The sequence below is a fragment of the Hippopotamus amphibius genome, chromosome 9, assembly GCF_030028045.1.
Source record: "Hippopotamus amphibius kiboko isolate mHipAmp2 chromosome 9, mHipAmp2.hap2, whole genome shotgun sequence".
NCBI lineage: Eukaryota > Metazoa > Chordata > Mammalia > Artiodactyla > Hippopotamidae > Hippopotamus > Hippopotamus amphibius.
In genome coordinates this window covers 55,738,331-55,760,907 of record NC_080194.1, presented here as the reverse complement: position 1 = coordinate 55,760,907, position 22,577 = coordinate 55,738,331, and the positions used below count along the sequence as shown (strand labels likewise).

Sequence of the window (22,577 nt, the reverse complement as noted above, 5' to 3'; positions counted from 1 at the left end):
TTTAGAGTTGGGAAGAAATGTAGAGCTACTCAGCCTCAAGCCCTCGTTTTTGAGTGAGGAAGCACAGTTACAGGGATATAAAATGGAAATGGCGAATACAACGTTTAAGAATTTGTACTGCCTTTTGGCAAGCACAGAGGAGGAAGCAGCTAAGCTGTTCTTTCTCTTTTGCATTCACATCTACCCTCTTATTTCCTCTCAAGTATCCTTCCCTGGGTACATATTAGGATTGACTGGATAATTTTAGAATTACAGTTCTTTCTCTTAATTTGTGTGCCTTTTATTTATTTTTATTGATGTTGATTTCGTTTACAAACTTCCAGAGTCATTGGACAGGCACTACATAAAATCTCAATTTTATTACTGCTCCATTAATAATGCTAATAAAAAGGATAATGTCACACAACTTTTTTGGCAGAGGGGGAGGGACAATGGAACCCCAACAACATATTTCAACAGTGGAGCAAGAACATTTGATAGAATGGTTCCCCTTGCCTTCTACAAAGGCCCATCTTTCTCTCAACCTCCTTGACTCCCAAGAAGGACTGAGTAAATATGCTCAGTGAGGCTGTGTTTACCTGGCCCCGTTTCACTCGGGCAGGTCTGACAAAATGCCACACAGCAGGCCAGGCAAAGGTCCACTGTGCCTGAGAATTAGGCTGTGTTTCTCCAGTAGTTAGTAGTTGCCGTGCATATGGGATCTTAATACAAACTTTCTAAGTGAAGTAAAGAATATTGAAATAAGACAAGTCAGCCTTTCACTAGTATTAGAAACTTCCCAGAGAATAAATTTGCCCATCAGAACTTTCTGTGATATAGCAACAATATTTTTGGTGACTGAAAGTATGATTTCATACAAGAGAACCACTTATGAATTTTTAAAACTATTTTTTTAACAGACAAAATTACACACGATACAAAATACTTCTTACAAGTTGAGATCTTTACAGTTACGGGTACAGTTACAGTAATGCAAGTAATATTAGTGCATTCACTTAGAGCAGAGTTAGATAACTCTTCATTGGGCTTAACACAAAGCCAAGAATGAATTATTTGCTTAAATGACTTCCTAGTCTTTGAATTAAAAAAAACAAAAATTACTTCTACCTTGTGTATAATGTGTCAGAATGATAAACAATGCCAACAATTAAGTAGTCTGGTATTTCTGTAAAAGGGAGATGGTATTCCCATAGCTTTTCAGTTGTAAATCCTGAAGTTTTGGCTGCATGTCTATCAAATCGTTATCTCAGCTTACAGGAAAATTACGTCATCTTTGGTAATAGGCTGCCAATGAACAGAAACTATGGACTACACCGTTTTTTTCCAAAGAATCCTGTATTTTAATGAATAGCTGAATAAATAGACATTAATTATGAAATTCACATTAAGATAGAAGAAAATCCAAACATTCTGATTGCTTTATCTCTTAAATTTGATAGCCACTACAAAACATACTATTTATGTTAGGGTAAAAATAAGCTGAATCACAGGAGTGTAACTGGGACGTGCTGGCAGATATATACAGTAACATGGAGGAGCCATAAAATAAAAGTGTTTATATGTACATAACTTTTCCTTACTTTTTTGCATGGAGAAACACCGTTTTATAAAATGGGAAAACACACAGTAGACCACATGCAACAAGGACCGATACAATGTGCACAGCAGAATCATCAAACAAGACACAAGAACTATGGGTTTAAAAAAGAATTGGGGAGCAGGAAAAATAAAAGGAAAGAGTTGAAACCTGGAATGCTTTCTTATTGAGGTTTCAGATTATAAATTTGTCTAACAAGCCTCTTGATACTTTTCAAAAGTTCCCACTTGACCATCTAGGGTTTAAGTAAGAGCTAAAAATAAACCATCATATTATACAAAACTTTGTATATTAGCATACAAAAGGTAACAATTTACGTTTTGTATAAAATATAACCTTTTGATAGTATATTTATTTCACATATGTATAAATATAACCCAAAGAATATGCTTTAAGTATTTCTACCAAAATATTCTTTACAAAAGTTTACAAAACAAGTAATTTATTTATATTTACAATCTAGCTCAGAAAAGAATCTGGGCCAGTGATGTTGGTATTGTGTAAAAGAAAAAGAGTGTTTCTAGACATTTTAAAGATTGCAAGAGGACTTTGCAGAACTTTCAAAATGTGTTCTTTTTTAGAACGAGTATTTAAAGTTATTAAATGATTTCAGTTAAATATCATTTGATAATTGAATATGTGAGTGTATAACTAAAAAGGCTGAAGATAACCTGTGTTCCTCTGTAATGAGGAAATGACAGTAATATTTTGCATACATCCCAATTAGCACACATCTTCCCCATTTTGCAGCTGATCTGTTACATGACTCGACAGGAACTCTTTCCTCGATACAACGCTCAGCCCTGAGGGAGAAAACCTGGATATGAAGGGCCCATCTAGCATGTAGCAATGATTCATCACATCAGGGACAGAAGAATGAGTAGACTGCTACCAACAGATCACATTCTATTTAGTTGTGCACCCAAATAATGTGTCCAAATATGGACAGATTGTTTTTTGTCTCAATTATACTTTCCTTCAAACCCTCTGAGATAGATTTGTACCCATCCGTACCTGCCTTTTGGTACGGTGGTCCTGACCTTTTGCTTCTTATCTTCAACCAAAACATGATAATTCCTAATCTCAGTTTTGGTCTCCAGACTTCCTTTTCTTATAAATCAGTCTCTGGTCATCAAAATAAGCAGAGAGGGCCAGGCTCAAATTCACTCAGCTTGGGAACTAACCAGCAATATCATCACAATAAGCAACACCCCAAGTTATTTGTGGTCAAATACATCTCCTTTATAGCAATGCCCAATGGGGTGTTTTCTCTTTTAAGTAGTGAAATCTGAAGCAGACAAGTGTGCACTAATATTTCAGTGTGATTAGGACAGGGAGTGACTGAATCTAAGATTCAGAAACTGGATTCAGAAATTGGTTGTGAAAAAAAGTTGGCCAGCTCTGTGTTCTTGTTTCATCACTAGACACAGCATCTTGCTGAAGTAGAGGGTATGTGGGAAAACTGAAAAAGTGAGGGGATGAATCTGGGGAAGAAATTCTACCGTCCACTGAGTGTTCCCTATGTTCTCCAGTTTTTCTTTACTTAGGACACTGGTTATTCCAAACAAATCTATAACATTTCAATCTACCCTGGAAGTTTTAGGAAACCTAAATGAAAAAAACAGAGTGGAGAGATTAAACCACACTTATATATCTGTTAGAGCAATTTAAGGAATTTTTTGCTTGTTGCTTGGAACTAGTGCCTCCGCATGATGTGGGGTTTAAACAAGCTACAAGTTCTATTACTTTTCTTTCAGGGAGAAAAGGAGCTCGGAAGCCTATTTTACACAACTAATTACACATCAACATCACAGTTCTGTTTGGATAAACTGGATACTGTGTCCTGGGGTTTAGACAGGGAAAAGTGATCCCAGTGTTTTTAATTTCAGGTTTGAGATTTAAAACAAGCATTTGGACCAAAACATTCACCACTACAGTTACTTTCTGCTTTCCGTTTTTAAGCCAAGGTATCTTCATAGAGTCCAACTAAAAGTCAACAGTTTGGCTTTTACAGAGTCCTTGTAAAATACTGCCTTTTCATGCTTGGAGTTTGTGAATTCTCTCCCTTTTCTCCTCTAGGAGTTGTTCCCCAAGATTTCATCAAGGTTGATGTCTTTCATCCAGTCATCATTACCAGGCTCTGTCTTCAATAAAGAATCAATGAAATCAGCATCACTGTTCAGGGCAGGGCCCATGTTATCAGTCTGTTGGTTGAGAAAGTCAAAAGCTAAGTCATTGCCATGGTCAGTTCCTTGAAAAGCCCTGGAACTTTGGTTGGGTGAAGGAAAACTGCCGGCTGTCAGGGATGCTGGCTGGCTTATGCCTGTCCTCGACTGACTCAACCCTGTTCCTGACTGGTTCAAATTAGGCAAAATCTGTGTGCTTAGCTGATTGGGTCTGAGACTCAGACTTCTGAGTGGGCCCATATTTTGTCCATTTAATGTCTGGCTCATTTGGTTCATGGGTCTCATTTGCATTGCTGGTGTTAACTGACTAGGAGGAGCCACTGCTCGCTGGGAAAATTGCTGGCTACCTACCGCCTGTTGCAATGTCTGGTTTGGAGTGTAGGCTGCAGGCGTGCCTGTGGGGAAGCGGACTCCTGTAGACTTCAGCGCTTCCTGTTGTTTGGCTGTCGCTTCTTGAGAGGCCCAGTTTGGTGCTGTTGTGTTGGATGTGATCATTACATTCGACGTTCTCTGTGCTGGCATGCTGGCCATACTGTGGGTTAAATTTGGTCTTAATTGTTGTGAACTGCTAACAGATCCAGCTCCAAAAGTGGCCACATTATTATTATTATTACTGGGCCCTAAAGTGGGTGGCCGTGGCATCAGAGGGTTGTTTTGATTTGCTATCAGTTGGTTTGGGTTTCTCTGTTGGGTCAGTTGATTCATTCCTGAAGTGACACTGTATGTCCCAGGCTGATTGCAAGGCAGATTCCCATACATCCCTATGTTCTGAACTGCTGTGGGTAAGGATGGCATTCTTGTCCCATGGGAAGTAGACATGAGGCTGGAATTTGGAGTTAAAATGGTGTGTGTTGAAACTGGGTTTGCCAAAGCCTGGTTAGAGTTTAAACTTACTGTGGATGAGCCACCTAAGAAAAAGAAGATAATTATATTAGTTCGTGACAGCAAATTATAGCAATTCACAATAGCTTATCAGCTCTGAGACTGCCAATGGGTGTGAGAATAAATAAAGAGAAATAATCATCACAGCATATTATATAAAAGGAATAAGACAGTTTTGGGGGGGAAGTATCACCCTAAGTTACCCGTTGGTCAAGCGTTTACACTTTATGGAAAGAAGACTGAAACAGAATGGTTATTTTTTAGGCTTTACTTTATTCTTCTTCTGGAATCACTGAGGGGAAGTGATAGTCAATCTTCCACTTTGAATTAGCTTTACTCAGTTCCAAGACCAAAGACTACAATTTGATTAGCCAGATCTCATGAAATCCATGCTACTGGTTACCCCAGGGTCCAAATTAGAACATGCACCCTATAATGAACCCTATAATGGCTGCTAGATTAATGGTCCAAATCTATGGCCTTGAACATCATGCCCAATTTGCATCTGCATCCCCACTCAAGAAGCTGCCATAAGATAGGTAAATTCCCTTCTCTTCAAATATCTGGAATTCAATGTAATCCATGCTCCAGTGACTACTTCCATACAGAAAGCACTCTGCTCTAGGAGGTATAGTTATGACTGCAGTATTATTATCCACACACCATGAGCTGCTTTTGCTCATGCCATTTCCTTCTCACATCATGCCCTTCTTACCTCACCAAGCCCTATCTTTTCTTCAAAGGCTCAGGCCAAAGTCCAAGTTCCTTCATTTACGCTTTCACTGATATTCCAGCCTCCTCTCTCAAGCTGCATTTGCTCTTTCAAGTTTTCAGTTAGCATTTAGCTTCTGTATTGGGAAATCCATGGAGCCTCAAAGTGTCTGCTAGTTACACTGATACCTGTAAATAAGTGATTGAATGTGGGACCATTCAACCACAGGCTGCTGAATAGGGAGGCTTGACCTATCAGATAGTGATTTATCAGCACAGTGAAATCTTCCTGGATGGAGAAGGTTAAAATCATCATGAGAAGCTCCTAATATGTGGTAGAAATTCTTCTAGGTGTTTTTCATACATCATTTCTAATATTAACATCTGGGCAAGGTGATTATTATTGTACTGAGATTGAAATAAAAAAATGATAAAGGAGTTTGTGTTGTGCTTGTTTATTTCATTCTCAGAAGTCATGTGAAGTACCGTGCTCTAGAGCAGTGATTCTTACCCATCTGGGGGTTAGCGGCTGGATGCTAAGGATACCTCCCTTAGGAAAATACCTGTATGCACTATGGAAGAGACTTCTAGGTCCCTCCCAAATACCCAACCTCACTGTCTTCCTTAGAAACAAAGCCTTGATTTTGCACCAGTGTGCGCACCTGAAAAACCACATTTGCCAAACATCCTTGCTGATGGGGGGGAGAGGGGTCATATGAATAAATTCTGGCTAAAGGCAGAAGCTACTAGGTGAGTGTCCAAAAAAACCTACTTTAAAAAGGGAATCTGACTCATTCGGGAAGCCATTTAACCTTTTCCTCTCTTTCATCTTTCCTATCTGTAATATGGGTATGAAGGCTGGTGATGCGGTGGCCACAAGACAACCCTTATGACGGAAGCTGCATGTGCAAGAAGGTGGAGTAGAAAGACAAAAGAAGCCTGGATCCCTGCTAACACGGTAGAGCCACCAAACCAGCCTTACACAGCTCTCCTTGGGAATCTATTATATGAATGGGAAAAGAAAAGCCCAAACATTCACCTTGAATTTCATATAATATTTCAAAGGGCTCCTAGCTTCCCCCAAACCCACTGATAGGCCATGGTATCAGAAGCCATGTTCCAAGTAAAACCCATCTTGTCTTTCAGCCTCCTTGAGGACAGACTCAGAGAATCCTGTCTTTGCCCTGAGGCATAGCAGTCTTAGAGAGTGGAATACATACATTCCATTCCTAATTTTAGTGGAAAAAGGCAGTCTGATGCATTTGAAAGAGTCTGAATAAATTAGAACAACATATTGATTACTACACTTAACAGGACCAGAAAATGTTAATACACAGAAATAGTCATAGCCCCTCCTTCTTCAGAGAATCTCCTTTATGGCTTCCTGGACAGATGAAGGTAACAGGTAAAGCAGAGAGAACTTGGGAAGTTCGAGGACAAGGTTAGGTTACATGAGAAGGTGCAAAGAGTTCTGGGCAGAAAGGCTCGAACAGATGCTGACTGGGAGAAGGCAGGGGCAGCAAAGGCTAGGTTTGAGAGAGGTTCTATTGGAGTTCAGAGAGTGGAAGGAGAGGGATTTTAGGGGTAGTGTCCACCACCTATGATATACTGAGATACCCATTAAGAAATTTTGCTTTATATTTTAAATGTAACCCACCTTTGGTAGTTTTGAGAGACTTCCTAAAGTCTTAATCTGCTTTTCAACTATTTTTTAGTGATAAGGCTATTTGTCTTTGGGAGATGAGCCCAAAAGTGGAGAAGAAAAGATTGGGCTCTATGCAAGGTACAAATGTGACTATGAGGGAGAAGTGTCTGCTTACCTTACACTACCTGGGTCAAGATACGCAGTTGAGAGAATGGTTGAACCTAGCAGTTAGAAAATATTTATGCGTTTTTTTTGTTTTTTGTTTTGACTCTCAGAGGTAGTCCCAAGAGCACTGACATATGTGAATAAGGAACAAGAATAAGCAAGAAAAACTGATGAGTGGACTAAAAAATATTTCAGTTTGGTCTTCATCTGAAAGTTACATAGGAGCTAGAGAAGGAGTCTAAGAAAGATGTTACAATTAAATGTGAGACGGAAAGGAGGAAATACTAACAACTGAACAGTTTTCTTCTTTGCACAGTTAAGATTTTTTATTAATTTTTAAGTACACTTACCAGAATACTGAGCTGTTGGCTGCATGTTGCCCACATTTCTTCTTTGGTCTTTATAATCTGGGGGTGGCCTTGTCAAATGTCTATTTATCTGATCTTGTGGAGCAATTTTCTCCTTGAAAACACAAATGAAAACATATTAAACTGCATTGTTACTTTCTCACCTGTAAAAATGTGTAGATTCAAAAAAGTAGGAATATAAGAACAATTTTGCAGTCACAGTTGTGAATCATAGACCTTAGCAGTTTTTATTAATGATTTGCAGTCATAGTGGTGAATCATGAACCTTATTTAGAGACAAATCTTTTCAATTTCAATTTCCTGCATGGAAGTGTAATTTCTACCTCTCCTTAATATTCAACATGTGTTTTGGGTCTAGTAACTACTCTCATTTTCTTTATTTTGCAATTAGCTTTCAGCAAGGATTAAAATTCTGTGATTTCTGAGATGGGGATTTCTAGTTTTGTTTTGTAACCCTCCTGATACACTTGGGTAACTATATATAATTTTGGTCTTACCAAATGTGGAAGGTGTAGGAATAAGATCGCTAGATAAAATGCAGGGCACTCAGGCATTCTGTATTTTTATTTGCTAAATATATCAACCCAAGATAGGAGGAGATAATCTATCAGATACTGATATAGGCATTCTGTGCATATTACCTAATTTTTCCCTCATAAACAACTAATGAAGGTAGGTATGAGTTATTCCCACTTAATAGATAAGGAAATAGAAGCTTCCTTAGGTTGAGTAACTTGCCTAAGATCCCACAGTGGTAGAACTGAAACCAAATCCTGAGTCAGAAATTTAGGCTTTTCAGCCACACAATGCAAGGGCCTCTTGCTGTTCTGCCCCATTCTCAGAGCCCAGAAATTTCCAAGGTTCCCTTCTTTTCTCCCTTCTGGAATCAGCCACCTTTAGATCTTTAGAGTAGGTGAGTTTGGGGGCTAACAGAGGAAATAAGGCCATTATTTTTATATTGTCAGTGGCCTCAGCCAAAGACCACTAGGAATATAGCAGGAAAGAAGTGTTCTTTTCCTGTGCTTAGTCCTGCTGGCTCTGCACCTTTTGTAAAAGAATGTTGTCTATAGTCTGAAATGTACAGGATAACCTATTCTTAGGGCTCTGACCTTTAAGAGTCCATTCATATAGAGATAAAAAGTTGCAGAACAGAGAATAACATTTGTCTTGCTGGAGGTTTACAGAAATATCCTGAGCTGACCTACATGGATAGCTACAAAAACAAAGGATTCCTACACCAAGAAGCTTGCAACAACTAACCACACCCCTTCCTCATCTTCCTTTAAAAGTGCTTTGCTAAAACCCTTCAAGGAGTTTGGGGTTTTTTGGGCACGAGCTGCCCATCTCCTTGCGTGGCCCTGCAATAACCTTTCCCTGCTCCCAACCCTGATGTTTTGGTTTGTTTGGCCTCTCTGTGCATAGGGCATATGAATTTGCATTCAGTAACAGGAACACACCTGTTGGGTTTATCACATGCTGCAGTGAGGAAGAAGGCACATCACGGGGCGGGGGGGGGGGGGGGGGGGGGGGGCATGGGGTGTCTCAGCAGGAGCGCATTAGAAAGAAGCTATTACAGGATTTGGGTTTTGGCTGGGTGATTTAGGGAGGCTCTAAGGAAGTAAGGATTTCTTCTAGGTTGTAAGCTGTCAGAAAGTGAGGTTGATTCTCTGATTGAGTAAAGAATTATCTGTCACTCATTTAGCAAAAGGGAAATTTTTCATATTTTGTGAGTTGCACAGTGACCTTGTTTATGTCTATTTTTAGACAAAATTATGAAGTGGCCTTCTTTTGTCTCATTTTATCATGATCTCAGAGCAATCCTCTCTGAGCTTGGTGTTCTGTAAAATTGTTTATGTCTAACAGAGAACAAAACAGCCTGGTTGTGAATATCGTATCAGTTCTGGACATCAGGATGCTTTTTTGTTTCTCAGCATGGATCAGGAAATTTTAAAAGTTGCTTTACTGCAATTTTGCCTGAACCCCAAAGCAACCCCCTTTTTCAAAGATAAAAATAGTTGGCATAGGTAGACAGAGAACAATATAATTATAGGAAAGTCAATAAATAGAAAAGAAAACCTGATAACAGATGGGTTAATTAGATGGAAGCCAAATATGGGCTACCTAATTTAGAACCCACTTAAACCATGTATTTCTCAGTTTCCCAACAAATTCCAAACCTTCTAAGTAGAATAAATCTACTATAAAGGAAAAAAAAAAGTGGCTTTAAAACGACAACAAACCAAATTCAAATTCTTGTTTCTAAGGAAAAAGACTTGAAAGACTCACAGGGATTTGGGGGTATCAAGTAATTCACATAAAACAGTTTTGATGAGCTAAGTGTAAATGAATCAGAAACATATGGGTTACATTTCTTTTAAATATGGGTTTACAAATTAAGGGAAAAAGTGGTTGGTGAAACTCTTTTTGGTTTTGCCCAAACCCTAAATGTTTAAGAAACAGCTTGAGATGTTCCATGAACCCAAATGTGGCAATATTCAACCATTCCTGCTGTAAACTATTGAGCAAGCTGACAGTTTTGATTTTTATGCCAAGCATGGGACTTTATGAAATCTTCTTGTTTTCAAAAGCATCTATCCTATTTTCTTACGCAATTAGGTGTTTCTGTTGTTTCTATTCAAGAAAACAGAATTCATGCATGTGGTGTGTGTGTGATAATCAGGCCCTTGGTGCTCCATTAAAGACTAGATTTCAAATCTGGATTTATTTTTACATACATTCGATCTACTTATTGACTTTTTATTCTCCTAAGGGGTTATTTAAGTTGTTCGAAGGGTTAACATTACACAGCTCTGGAAACCTGAGTTTCTTAAAAGTACTTACTAACAAATGAGTTAGAGTGGCCTCTCACATGGACTATCATAGAACTGCCACGCTGTCACTTTGTGCTGAAGGACAGCAAAGACCAAACTCCAACACTGAATGGAGACTGCTCCATTTGCAAGAGAATAACATCCCCGTTCTACGCAAGTGTAAACGCACAGGCCATCCCTGAGATTACTTCTGTGCAACATGAAATTTAACTTCATGACTAATGTCTCACGGTAACCCAATATCTTGGACCCAAAAAGCTAATATAGAAATAATCTTCTGTTGCCCATATCTGTCCTGCTTCAGTTTCGCCATCTCAAAATGTAAAATGTAGATAATTCTCGGACCTCCCTCATACTCCCCACTGTCAGGATTAATCCTTTAATTGCGTAAAAGCGCAGCATGGTACCTGGCACATAGTAGGTGCACAAAACATGTTGGTAATTTTGCTGCCCATTGTAACAAGTACTACTCTCCTCTTTGTGCTTCATTGGTGGGAAAATAATAGAAAGTAAGAACAATACATTTCCATCAGAAAATGTCTCAATTTAGGAGTCTATCTGGCCTTGCCAACTGGCTGCGAATGACTACAAAGCGTATGCTAATGTAAAGTGGCATCAAAGCCTGTTTCTTCCTGGATATGCTAAAAAGCACAGGCACCCTCAATGGTGGCCCAACAAATAGAAATGTGAATAGTTTATAAAAATCACAAAAACAGCAGCCTCCTTCTCCTTCATCTCTTACAGTTTATGCCCCGGCCCTTTGCACCTGTCCCAGTGGTGACTCGACTCAACTGGGACTCCATGGGAGTTAGGATAGTGCCAGGACTGGACCCTCATGGAATGTTTCCTTGCCTTTTAATGAGAGCTGAAAATCCAGAAATTCAACCTCTGCCTGTTATAAGTCAACAAATTACTAGCGTGGATAGGAATGATGAAAGTGTACCCAGTAAGCCAATCTTAGATTGTATGTTTTTCTCTTCTACTGCCCTTGTTTCTAAGCTATTTTGTTTATGAAGATCACAAAAAGGGACGGAGTGGGCAGGAGGAGTGGAGATTTCAAAACTATGATTTATAGTAGAAATTAGTTGTGTCACTTAGTGATCCAGTCAGTGGTTCCCCTATACCTTAGGGCAGCATTCAAGGTCACCTGTAAGTTTCTCACTATTCCTTGTTCAAGGTCAAGTAAATTTATTTCTCACTATTTCTTCTCACATGCTCTGGACTCCAAACTTAATTCCATTTGTCATTCCTTAAAAAACATAAAGGATTGTTGTTATATGATTTATACTCTTCACTATGCATTAGATATTTCATAATACAATCTCAAACTAACCAACTAATACATACCTTTTGGTCTCTGGCCCACCCTCCACCTGGAATGGTGGACCACTCTGTCCATAAGAATCTTACCATCCTTCAAAGTCAAAGTCAAATTTTCTCTCTTCTGGGAGATTATCCTCAATCTCTCTAGGCTGGATTTTACCTTTCCCTCCATTACATTTTCCCATGCTATGTTTATACCTTTATTTAATGCAAACCAAATCTGAATCTAGTGCTTCCTTGTTTAAAATGCTTTAAAGTCCTCTCCATTGCTTTTCTTTTCTTTCTTTTTTTTTATTTTGGCCGCACTGCATGGCTTGCAGGGATCTCAGTTGCCCGACCAGGGATGCGCAGAGTCCTAACCACTGGACCTCCAGGGAATTCTCCTCCATTGCTTTTTGACAATGTAAATTCTGATTTATCAAGCCTTATCCTCTGGTCTCTGATGTCTGGCCTCCTAGCCTTTCACTTCCCTATCCTTGTGCACATGACATGCCTCAGCAAAAACAATATGTAGGATACTTTATTGTCCCCTGAGTCTTTGAATATGCTGGTTTTTCTGGCTGGATACTCCCCTGTCCTTCCCTCCATCTCCTACTTCACCTTCAGATCTTCAGTGGATACAGCTTTCTCTCTGAAACTGTTTCTGGTAATTCCCACATCACAGCATTTAATCACATGTATTACAATTGCCTATTTATTTGACATCCCCAGAGGGCACTAAGCTCCTTGAGGACAAAGACAGGGCTGTCTTGTTTATGGCTGTAGTCCCACTGTAAATTAGTAAATATTTACTGAATGAATTATAGCGCTTATCACACCCTAGGTTTCTGACTCTTACTGCAAAGCTACTCGAGTATAAATTTATTTTTATTTTTATTTTATTTTATTTTCTGTGTACTTTGGCTCTATCAACCTGGAGATGGTTAACTTTGCCTCCTTCTTTCATTTGGCCAAATAGCTTGAAGGGAAAGAATAAAATTTGGAGAAAGGGCTTTGGTCTTAGAAGGCAGGAAGGGTTCGGAGTAGTTGTCGACTGTATGAGTCTGAGAATGCAGAAGGGACGAGCAGATAAATATTGAAGTACGCTTAATGCTTGGGGAATGTGTGGGAAACAACAACCTTGCCTTTAAGGTAAGGCCACTTACATGTGGTGAAAGTGGGCAATACATTTTTGTTTTCCTTAAAAAAACATCTCCTCTTCTGAGATGCTCAATTTTGGAGGCCAAATTTTAAGTTTTGAAACTGCACACTGGCTTTTAAAGTTGCTTTCAAAACTCTTTCACCTCTAAAATCAGTTTGGATTTGAGCTGATTAAAGTTTTGTCCCCTATTTTCTGCCCCCGGGGGCTGTGGAACAACACTGGTTTCTTTTGCCTGATTGCAGCGCCCTGAACATTCCTGGGCTGGGTCGGGCTAGTCAGCCCAGGTGCTGTGCATTCCAAGTGTCCAGCAGCTGCTAAATCAGGGTGTTTTCTGTATTGTTTTGTTTTTCCTCCCCTGTAGCACTTTACATGTATAGAATTAGCCTCTCTTACAGCCAGGACACCCTGCTTGCTGTCCCACAGGTAGACACAGAGACAAGGGCAGTAAGTAGAAATGGAAAATAATGAATTCCCTCTGTTGGGCCAACAGGTATGTACAGCAGAAATTGGGAGAAAGTTTTACCGCATCAGCCAGCATCTGCTGCTGGAGGAGAAGCTGCTGTTTCTGCTCCATGATCTGCCTCTGTAGAGTCTGTTTCTTTCCCATCAATTGCTGATTCAACAGTGATTGCTGGGAGTTCATGTAACCACTTCCAGTGTTTGGATTTGAGCAGGGGTTGGGACTTGGACTGGGGCCTGCGTTCTGGCCTACCACAGAGTGTTGATCCTAAAAAAGAGAAGGGGAGGGGGTGGAAAGCTACTGTGAATTAAAAGAAGAAAAAACTCCTGCAAAGATCATAAGCTTAGATTCCAAACATTTTTCAACTCGTTAAGATCAAACACGGTTAATGGGTTGGAGATCAGAGAATTGCTTTTTAAATGTAGAAGAAATAATTGCATATCACAGCAACCAAAGCAGCTGGGTTAATGACATTAGGGTACTGGACAAGCTCCCATGTGACTCTGATGGTAGAACCTCCGCATTCCAAGGTATTTATGGGACCTCAAAGAAAATTACCATAAAAACATATGGCAAACCTCTCAATTGCTCAGGAACAAACACATCGTAAAGTAACAAGTTCTTCCTTTTCCCTAAAGTTAGCCCATATCATTGCTGATCCTGCAATGAAAATCGTTTCAACTCATGTGTTTAAAAGTTGAATAACCATTTTGGACAGAAGGGGCCTAGCTTTCTGTGATAAGGCAGGAACACCTGGGAGTTTCTGTTTCACAAACACTGAAACTTCTTAGGGACTTCACTTTTCGGAGATTTGTTAATTTTCCTCCCTGGTCAGTAAGTCAGGAACCTCAGTGCATTAATCAGTAAAAGTACACCAACTGACAATAAGGAAGTATGGGTCGGAGACTCACAAATGCATATTAAATAATATTGGGTTTTGGTGTATTGCCTTTCTAATTTGAGGTCTCTACCAATCTTTAGGCACTGACAGGTCAGGACCCTGCAGGGCAGAAAGCTAAACCCAGCCAGGTATTTTCACTAGTTCCCAATGGTGTGTTTAGGATTGAGCTGTGCACTGTTGGGGTTACAAGAAAACCAGAAAACATGGTCCTCATTTTGGAAAATTTATCATCTAATTAAGGAAGAAATGACATGCTTACATGTAAAATACAAGGAAATATAGAATCAAGTTATAGATTAAATGATACAAGTACTAAATCAAAGGTCCTCACGCTTTGATGATACTCATCTGGGAAGCAGATGCCCAGGCAGGCCTTGTTCTAGAAATTCTGAGGCCAAAGATCCGGTACCTACTCAGGTGCTCAGCTACCTACTAATGCTCATTGATCCAGGGAATGCTCTATGAGAAACACTACCTATATGGGTGCGATAAAATCCAACTTTCATTCCCAGCTGGACTGGGTGAGGCTACAAGAGATTAAAAAGATAAAGCAACTCCCATGATGCTTGAAGAGTAGTAAATAGTAGGTACTCCACTCCGTTTGTGGACTTGCCTGCTCTTTCTTTAGTTATCTGCTGAGCTAAAAAAAAAACCCCAAAAAACAAAAAACAAAAGCCACCAATCCAAGCCTGGGGATGTAGGAAGCATGGGCTTGCTTTAACAATCCCTGCGACCACAAAGCTCACCAACTGCCACAAAGGCAAAGGGATACAAAATAATCCTAAAATGACTATGCACTGAGGTTTGCTACAGGCCACTCACTGTGCTTAATGCTTTATGTGATTAATAGTATTTCATTCTCCTAACAGAACAATGAGCAAGGACTAGTATTTTCATCTAATTTTGTAGATGAGAAAACTGCCTCAGAGAGATCACTCAGCTGTAAGTAGCTGAGGAAGATTTGAAGTCAGGCCTGTCTGACTCCAGAACTCCAGTTCTCAATCACTATCCTCTATTGTCTCTCAGTTGAGACAGGAAGAGTTGGAGAGAAAGAGCTTCATGCTGTAAACCTGGGCCAACCCATCTGTCCATGCAGCAAACGTGTATCGAGCACTCTGCTCAGGGGTCACCCTCAATCAGGTACCTGGAAGGAGTGTTTTAGGGAGAAGGGCAGAGGTATGGGGACTGGGAGGGGGTGGTCCTCCTCACCAGTTAATGAAAAATAGTTAGAGTCAGCTTTGAGGTAGGAACATCCTCTGAGCAGCTTAAAGGAACCACCCCTAACACATCTGCACCCAGTGCCCAATCACATCTGTCAGCTTTCAAGCCATCATGGCTCTCAGGAAGGATTTCACCCCACATGTTCTACAAGCCAGGGGACTCTCTCACCAGGATGAAAGAGTGTGCTTCTTTCATCTGGGTTAGGGGCTCAGTTCAGGGCCCTGATACTTTGTTCTTTACTGTGCTGTTTTTTATCTCTTAACATCCAATTATTTATTTATTTATTTATTTTTTGGCTGTGTTGGGTCTTCGTTGCTGCACAAGGTTGTGGTGAGAGGGGGCTACTCTTTGTTCCGGTGCACTGGGTTCTTTTGTTGCAGAGCATGGGCTCTAGGGCATGCGGGCTTCAGCAGATGTGGCACGCGGGCTCTAGAGCTCAGGCTCAGTAATTTTGGCACACAGGCTTGGTTGCTCTGCGGCGTGTGGGATCCTCCCGGAGCAGGGATCAAACTCGTGTCCCCTGCATTGGCAGGCGGATTCTTAACCACTGCACTACCAGGGAAGCCCCCAATTATTATATAGAGCAACCAATATAGATTTACTGTGTATTGTGTCTTAATTTCCTCATGCGTAAAATGAAGGTAATTATAGTCATGACATAAAATTAGGCCAGTTCTAGGTACTTAGTAGGTACTAGATAAATTTTAGCAATTAATATTTTTCTTATTTACTTATCTTTGTATTATTTTGTGTATGCAGAGATATTTTAGAAACAACTATTTTTGTGAAGGAGCTTATGGTGTAAGTGTACTTGACTGCACATGTGGTATGTTTGGCTCCCATCATTTTTTAAACATAGGTAAGCCCCTGTGCTCTCCAGTTGGCCACAGTCCCCACTATTCCTCATTTTATTATACCCACCCTTTCCCCTCATTTCTATTACTTGCTTGGCCCATGTAGGTATTTGAAGTTAAGATCTCTGGTCTGTATTTTAAAGAAGACACACAGATGGCCAAAAGGCACGTGAAAAGATGCTCAGCATTGCTAATGATCAGAGAAATGCAAATCAAAACTAAAATGAGGTATCACCTCACACTGGTCAGAATGGCCATCATCAAAAAGTCTACAAATAATAAATGCTGGAGAGGGTGTGGAGAAAAGGAACCCTCCTACACTGTTGGGAATGTAAACTGGTATAGCCACTCTGGAGAACAATATGGAGGTTCCTTAAAAAACTAAAAATAGAGTTATTATATGATCCGACAACCCCACTCCTGGCCATATATCTGGAAAAGATGAAAACGCGAATTTGAACAGATACATGCACCCCAATGTTCACAGCAGTACTATTTACAATAGCCAAGACATGGAAGCAACAATGTGTCCATCGACAGATGAACGGGGTGAAGTAGATGTGACACACACCCACACACCCACACACACAATGGAATATTACTCAGCCATAAAAAAGGAATGAAATAATGCCATCTGCAGCAACATGGATGGACCTAGAGATTATCACACTGAGTGAAGTAAGTCAGACAAAGACAAATATCATATGATACTACTATGTGGAATCTAAAAAAATGATACAAATGAACTTACTTACAAAACAGAAACAGATTCACAGACACAGAAAACAAACATGGTTACCAAAGGGGAAGGGGGGTGGGAGAAGGGATAAATTAGGAGTCTGGGATCAGCAGATACACACTACTATACATAAAATAAAAAACAACGTCCTACTGTATAGCACAGGGAACTATACTCATCTTGTAATAAGCTATAATGTTTAATACCTTGTACAAACTATACATGTAACTGAATCACTTTGCTGTACACCAGAAACTAACACAACACTGTAAATCAACTATACTTCAATTAAAAAAAAGAATCTCTGGCTTATGTTTTATCTGGGAATCTAAGACACACACATCATAAAGCCCACATGCACACTCACTCAAAGTTACTGCATTAAAAAACAGTGCCTTAGGAGTAAAATCCATATCTCCTAATGCCTAGTCTAGTTACTCATGTATCCATCCATCCATTAATAAATTTGATAAACTTTACCAAATATCTATGTGATCAGCAGTTTTCTATTTTCTAAAGATTAAAAAAGTATGTAGAAAGGGGAAAAATGAAGAGGAAGAAAAGAGGTGGACGGAATGCTTAATGTTGGCAGAATCGGTGAACATCATCAAAATAATTTCCAGTGAAATCTGGAAAACTACCCTCTGCTAAGATTTATAAAAGATCTGCATGCCAAGAAAATGTAACTCTGTCTCTTTTTCTCTCTAATCAAACAGATGGACTATGCTAAATTTAGTTTCATTCCTTTACAATACCAAAAGATATTAAAATAAGAGATAAGCTCTCTTTTGGAATTTTGTAGATTTTTAAACCTTGTAGTTTCTAGCCCACGGGCCTTACCATGTACTCTACCACACACATTCTTTCTGCTCATGATGGAAGCTGCTACATTTTTTTGCCCTTATGTTAGTTATGAAACACAAAACACCTCCTTACACAGGCTTGCTGTCATTGCCAAGATGTTGTGCAAACTTTAGTACATAAAATATTTTGAAAGAAAAATATGCTCCCATGTGTTGGCTTTGATTTCCATATTCAGTCTCACTCTTTGCCTTAAACTCAGCCTATGTAGAACCTGACTTAATAGAAATCATCTGTTTCTCCCTCAAAACATTTTCTCCTCAAGCGCTTGTGAAGGCCATGGTAAAAATGACATATTTTCAGCCTGTGTGTGTGTGTGTGTGTGTGTGTGTGTGTGTGAGTGTGAATGAATTAGGCTTTTTCTATTGATGTAGTCTTTTATATGCTAGAAAATTTAGTTTCCTAGAGACTAATTCAAATCATGAACTTGAATGATCTTTCATTCTGTGTATTTTTTTTTCCTGTTTCTACCAATAAATTATGACATTTGATGCTAACATACAAACAGGCTGCTGATCCTATCCTCCTAAGATTTAACATAAATTTACATTTAATATACACTTACAGATAGTCTTCCCCATCTATGTGAGTGTGTGTGATGTGTATTTAAGCCTGTGAAGTTTTTTTATGTAATATTGGCTAAGCTACTGAATTAGGGTAGCATGCCAAGTGCTTTAAATATGGTTGAAGCTTCTTAATCCTTATTTTAATCCATCACAGAACTCTTAGACCCATGAAAGAATTACTGTATCTTTTTAATAAAATTCTAATAACCAAGCTATATCTTTAGAATTATTTTCACTGTACTCTTATTCATTCATTCAACAAATATTTGAGCGTCCATTGGGTTGGCCAAAAAGTTCATTCGGTTAGTGAATACATTGTTCAATAAAGTTCTTGGTAAAAATGAACAGTGTCTTTTATTTTTACTTAAAACCGAACGAACTTTTTGGCCAACCCAATACTATGCATCACGCATTCTTCAGGCCTTGGGGATCAAAGGCCATGCAACCTGATTGGAAAACTCTGCAGCCTGTCTATACTTCCAGGTTTTCCAACTGGACTATAGATGGGAAATGTATTTTCCAGAATAGTCTCACGGATGTTAGGAGACCATTTGGTAAGTCATGTATATGTTGGCCAAACCTTTTAGCTGGATAAAGCAAAACATGCTCACAAGTAAGTGGCCATGTGTAAGGCTGATTTACATTTATATGAAGCTGGATGCATATTTTAGTGTATGGAAAATGTGGTAAACGAATGCTTTCTCAAATGTGTTACTTTGTTGACTTAAGAGCTTGTCCATGGATCAGCATGGGAAGTACTAACTCAGCAAGATCACAAACTATGGCTATAAAATCTGGCTGAAAATTACGGGAACACCTGAACTCTTTTAAATGGGAACCTCTTTTCCTTAGAGGACAAATTACCTGTCCTCCTTTTTATCACCTACATTTCTCTTAAAGCCATTTTTAAGTCCTTTTGAAAAAAGTCCAAATTAAAAATTAGAAACAAATCTCACTATTCCAGCCCTAACAGCTAATTCACCAATACCCTCTTCTTTAAAATTTTAGGCATAAATATTTAAAGAAAGAGTATGTATGAAGAAAACCTTGTAAATCTCAGTAACAAACACCAGAGTCTAGGCCTGGCCCCTAGGTCTGACTTTGATAAAATGACACTGTAATTCATGGTCAATATGTGAGAGATCTTTTTAAAAAATGTTAACTGATAAAAATGCTAGGATTGCCCCTTTCATTTTAATGGAACGCGAGGGTTCTGTGAAATGGGATTGATTTCAGCAAGAGGTAAAATGGGGTCCAATTAGACATGTCCTGAAACAGCAAACAAAAATATCCCTGGTTTCACTGAAGTATGTTGAAATATTAATACTCACTGAATTCAGTCAGTTTTGCTATTAAAGCAGTTTTGTGGGCTGAACAGTGACATAAAAAGTTTCACAAAGCAAGCAGTTATCAGACAAGCATTGTTCTCTTAATATTAAAACAGCAACAACAACAACAACAACAACAAAACCAAAAAAAAAAACCTCTAAAAAACATTTGTCCTGTTTTGGGCATCTGGGTAAAATGGCTCTCTGTTTCTTGTCACTTATTTTAGAAGGGGGATATATAATGATTTTTTTTCCCCCACAAAAATGAAGTAATGTAAGTTACTTGGGATCCGTGAGAGCATTCTGGCGTGGAATGACTGCCCTTTCTTTTTCTTGGCTTCCAGAGCTAGGCATCTGCAGTTTGCAAAACACATTCAAGATAAAGTACCCAGCTGGGCAAGCGTGTACAGTAGATCTCACAAACTGGTTTGCTATTCAATCCATCTTTCTCCCCCCGCCCTTGCCTCTTTTCCTCTTCTCTTCTTGTTTCCCTGTCTCCATGAACTAACTGTTCAACTGTTCCTCCAGGCTATTCATCGTCTGAACTGTCTGCTTGTGAAGCCATTTCTTGATCTCTATGCCTGAGAAACAAGTTGCCTTAACTGTTTCAGATCCCCTGCAAGATGGCAGGCCCACTTAAGTTATGTATCTGGGGCAGGGATGGGGAGGTGGCTGTGAGCGGCTGAACTAAAGGAAAAGTTATTGTTTGACACAGCAGCAACAATGACTATGACAACAAAACAATGATCAGGAAGTCATCCAGGAAATAACTTTTAAACAGAAAAACTGAAGGGATAAAACACTGCTATCCTCAGGTTTCCAGTCATTTATTTCAAGGGTCATTAAACTATGACATGACCAGTCAAATCCAACTTGCTGCCTTTTTTGGTAAGTAAAATTTTACTGGAGCATAGCCATACCCATTCATTTATATATTGTCTGTGGCTGCTTCCATGCTACGACGGAGCTGAATAGCTGCCACAGAGACCTTATGACCCCCAAGCCTAAAATATTTACTATCTGGCCCTCTATGGAAAACATTTGCTGACCCTTGCTCTATTTAACTGTAAGCCAAGTCGTGCTAAGTACTTTGGTCTTTTACATTAAATTGATAAAATGCCTTAGAGAAAAGTACCCAGCAATCCTTGGAAGGAAAAGGCAAGTTGGGAATAAGAAATATCTATCCTGAGGTCTACTTACAATAGCCCTTCACTCCGGCCACCATTACAAATAGCAGAAACTGAAAAGCAACTTTACAGATCTTTTATCCAGCTGCATTTTACAGTTGAAGACACTGCCCAGAAAGGTTAAAGAATTGACTCGTACAAAGTCACAAAACCTAATGAAAAGATGAAGAACCATATCCAAATCCAGAAAAATACGCTGAGGAGAAACTAACGGAATACAATCTATTTGCTTGAGAGAATGATAGCTTGTCTGATAGAAATGGCTTGTTGGGAGTGAGGCGGGTAGGGGAGATGCTGAAAGGTAGAATATGCAAACTCAAGGATATATTTAGATTAGTATTTTCTGTATCCATTGCAACTCTGAACAGTAGCTGCTTTTCTCTATTTAATAGGGCATTTTTTTTGCTCAGAACCTTCTCCTCCACCCTGCAGGGAAACTCTGATCATATATTTATAATCTGTTTGGTTCAAATGATTAGAATGAGTTTGTGGTCACTGTAGAGTTCATCCTTCAGATGTTACCTAATTTTCAAGTCACCAGGACACTGTGTCTATTCTTAGCGTCTGGCGTGGACACTTATTATGGGTTGGCACAGAAGAACAGTTCCATGAGCGAGGAAGCAGCATTTAGGTGGGAGAGTGGCCAGGAACAAAACGTCAGTAGGTCAGGGTGGAGTGGGAAGACTTTGGTAACTCAGGGGAAGGAATGAGAAATTTTTCTTAAAAGAGAAATGCTTCAGCTTTAGAAGGGCTCTTTGTGACAGGCCTGAAATTTCTGCTCTGTAAGTTAGCTTTTCACTTTCTGCCCCTAGAGCAGTGATTTCAAACTTTTCGTTGGAGAACAGTGCCTTTTGAGGATTTCACAAGGCTATGGATTCTCCCTCTCCTCCCCTCCCCTCAGGTACAATTAACAATTTTGTTTACAACTTCAAGGAGCTTACAAATCTTCTAAACATCCACAAACCATCCATAGACCTCAGGTTGAGAACTCCGCCTCCCATCCCTCAAACGTTAGTGTTTATGAAAGAAACGAAATGATTTTCCCCTTGGATACGTCCTCTACACTGCACATCCAGGTTAAAACCATTCAAGGCTCCTCACTGCCTTTGGAATCAAGTCCTAACTCCCCAAAATGGTATAGAAATAAGTCCCTCTATGATCTGGCCTCTGCATCCTTCCTCCCATTTTATCTCTCAACCCGTCCTTTCTTCACTTTACACTATAGTGATATGAAAACACTCACAATTCTCCAGTCTCACAGAGCTCTTTCTCTCCACAGTTTTGCATGTGTTCACATCCTCTCTGCCTGGAACACTATTCCCCTGCGCCTCCCTACCAAGTAAACACCCACTTGTTCTAGGCTCAGCTCAGATGTCCTTTTCTCTGGGATTCTTCTCTGACCTCCCCCGGCTGTTCAGTGCCCTCTTCTGTGCTTCCCTAACAGCTGGTGCTGATCCGCCAGGTAGCATTTGTCACGTTGTATCACAATTGCTTGTTTGCTTACATCTGTCTCCCTTATAAATGCATAGAGGGCTGGGATGTTCATCACGAAATTCCCAGAATACGGTGGACTCTCCATAAATGTTTTTTTTTGCATAAATAAATACATGA

General features: G+C 39.5%; 1 protein-coding gene across 2 annotated transcripts in view; it reads right to left on the bottom strand.

The window, feature by feature from the left end:
* Positions 1-1,316: 1,316 nt before the first annotated feature.
* The window catches only part of MAML2 (mastermind like transcriptional coactivator 2), a 344,128-nt gene continuing 322,867 nt past the window's right edge, over positions 1,317-22,577 (bottom strand). For both annotated transcript variants that reach the window (XM_057748803.1, XM_057748804.1), the window contains 3 exons: positions 13,373-13,576; positions 7,537-7,648; positions 1,317-4,691 (listed from right to left, as the gene is read on the bottom strand). In XM_057748803.1, coding sequence (XP_057604786.1) covers positions 3,673-4,691; positions 7,537-7,648; positions 13,373-13,576 — 1,335 coding nt within the window. In that variant the 3' untranslated portion in view covers positions 1,317-3,672. The remainder of the gene's footprint in view (positions 4,692-7,536; positions 7,649-13,372; positions 13,577-22,577) is intronic.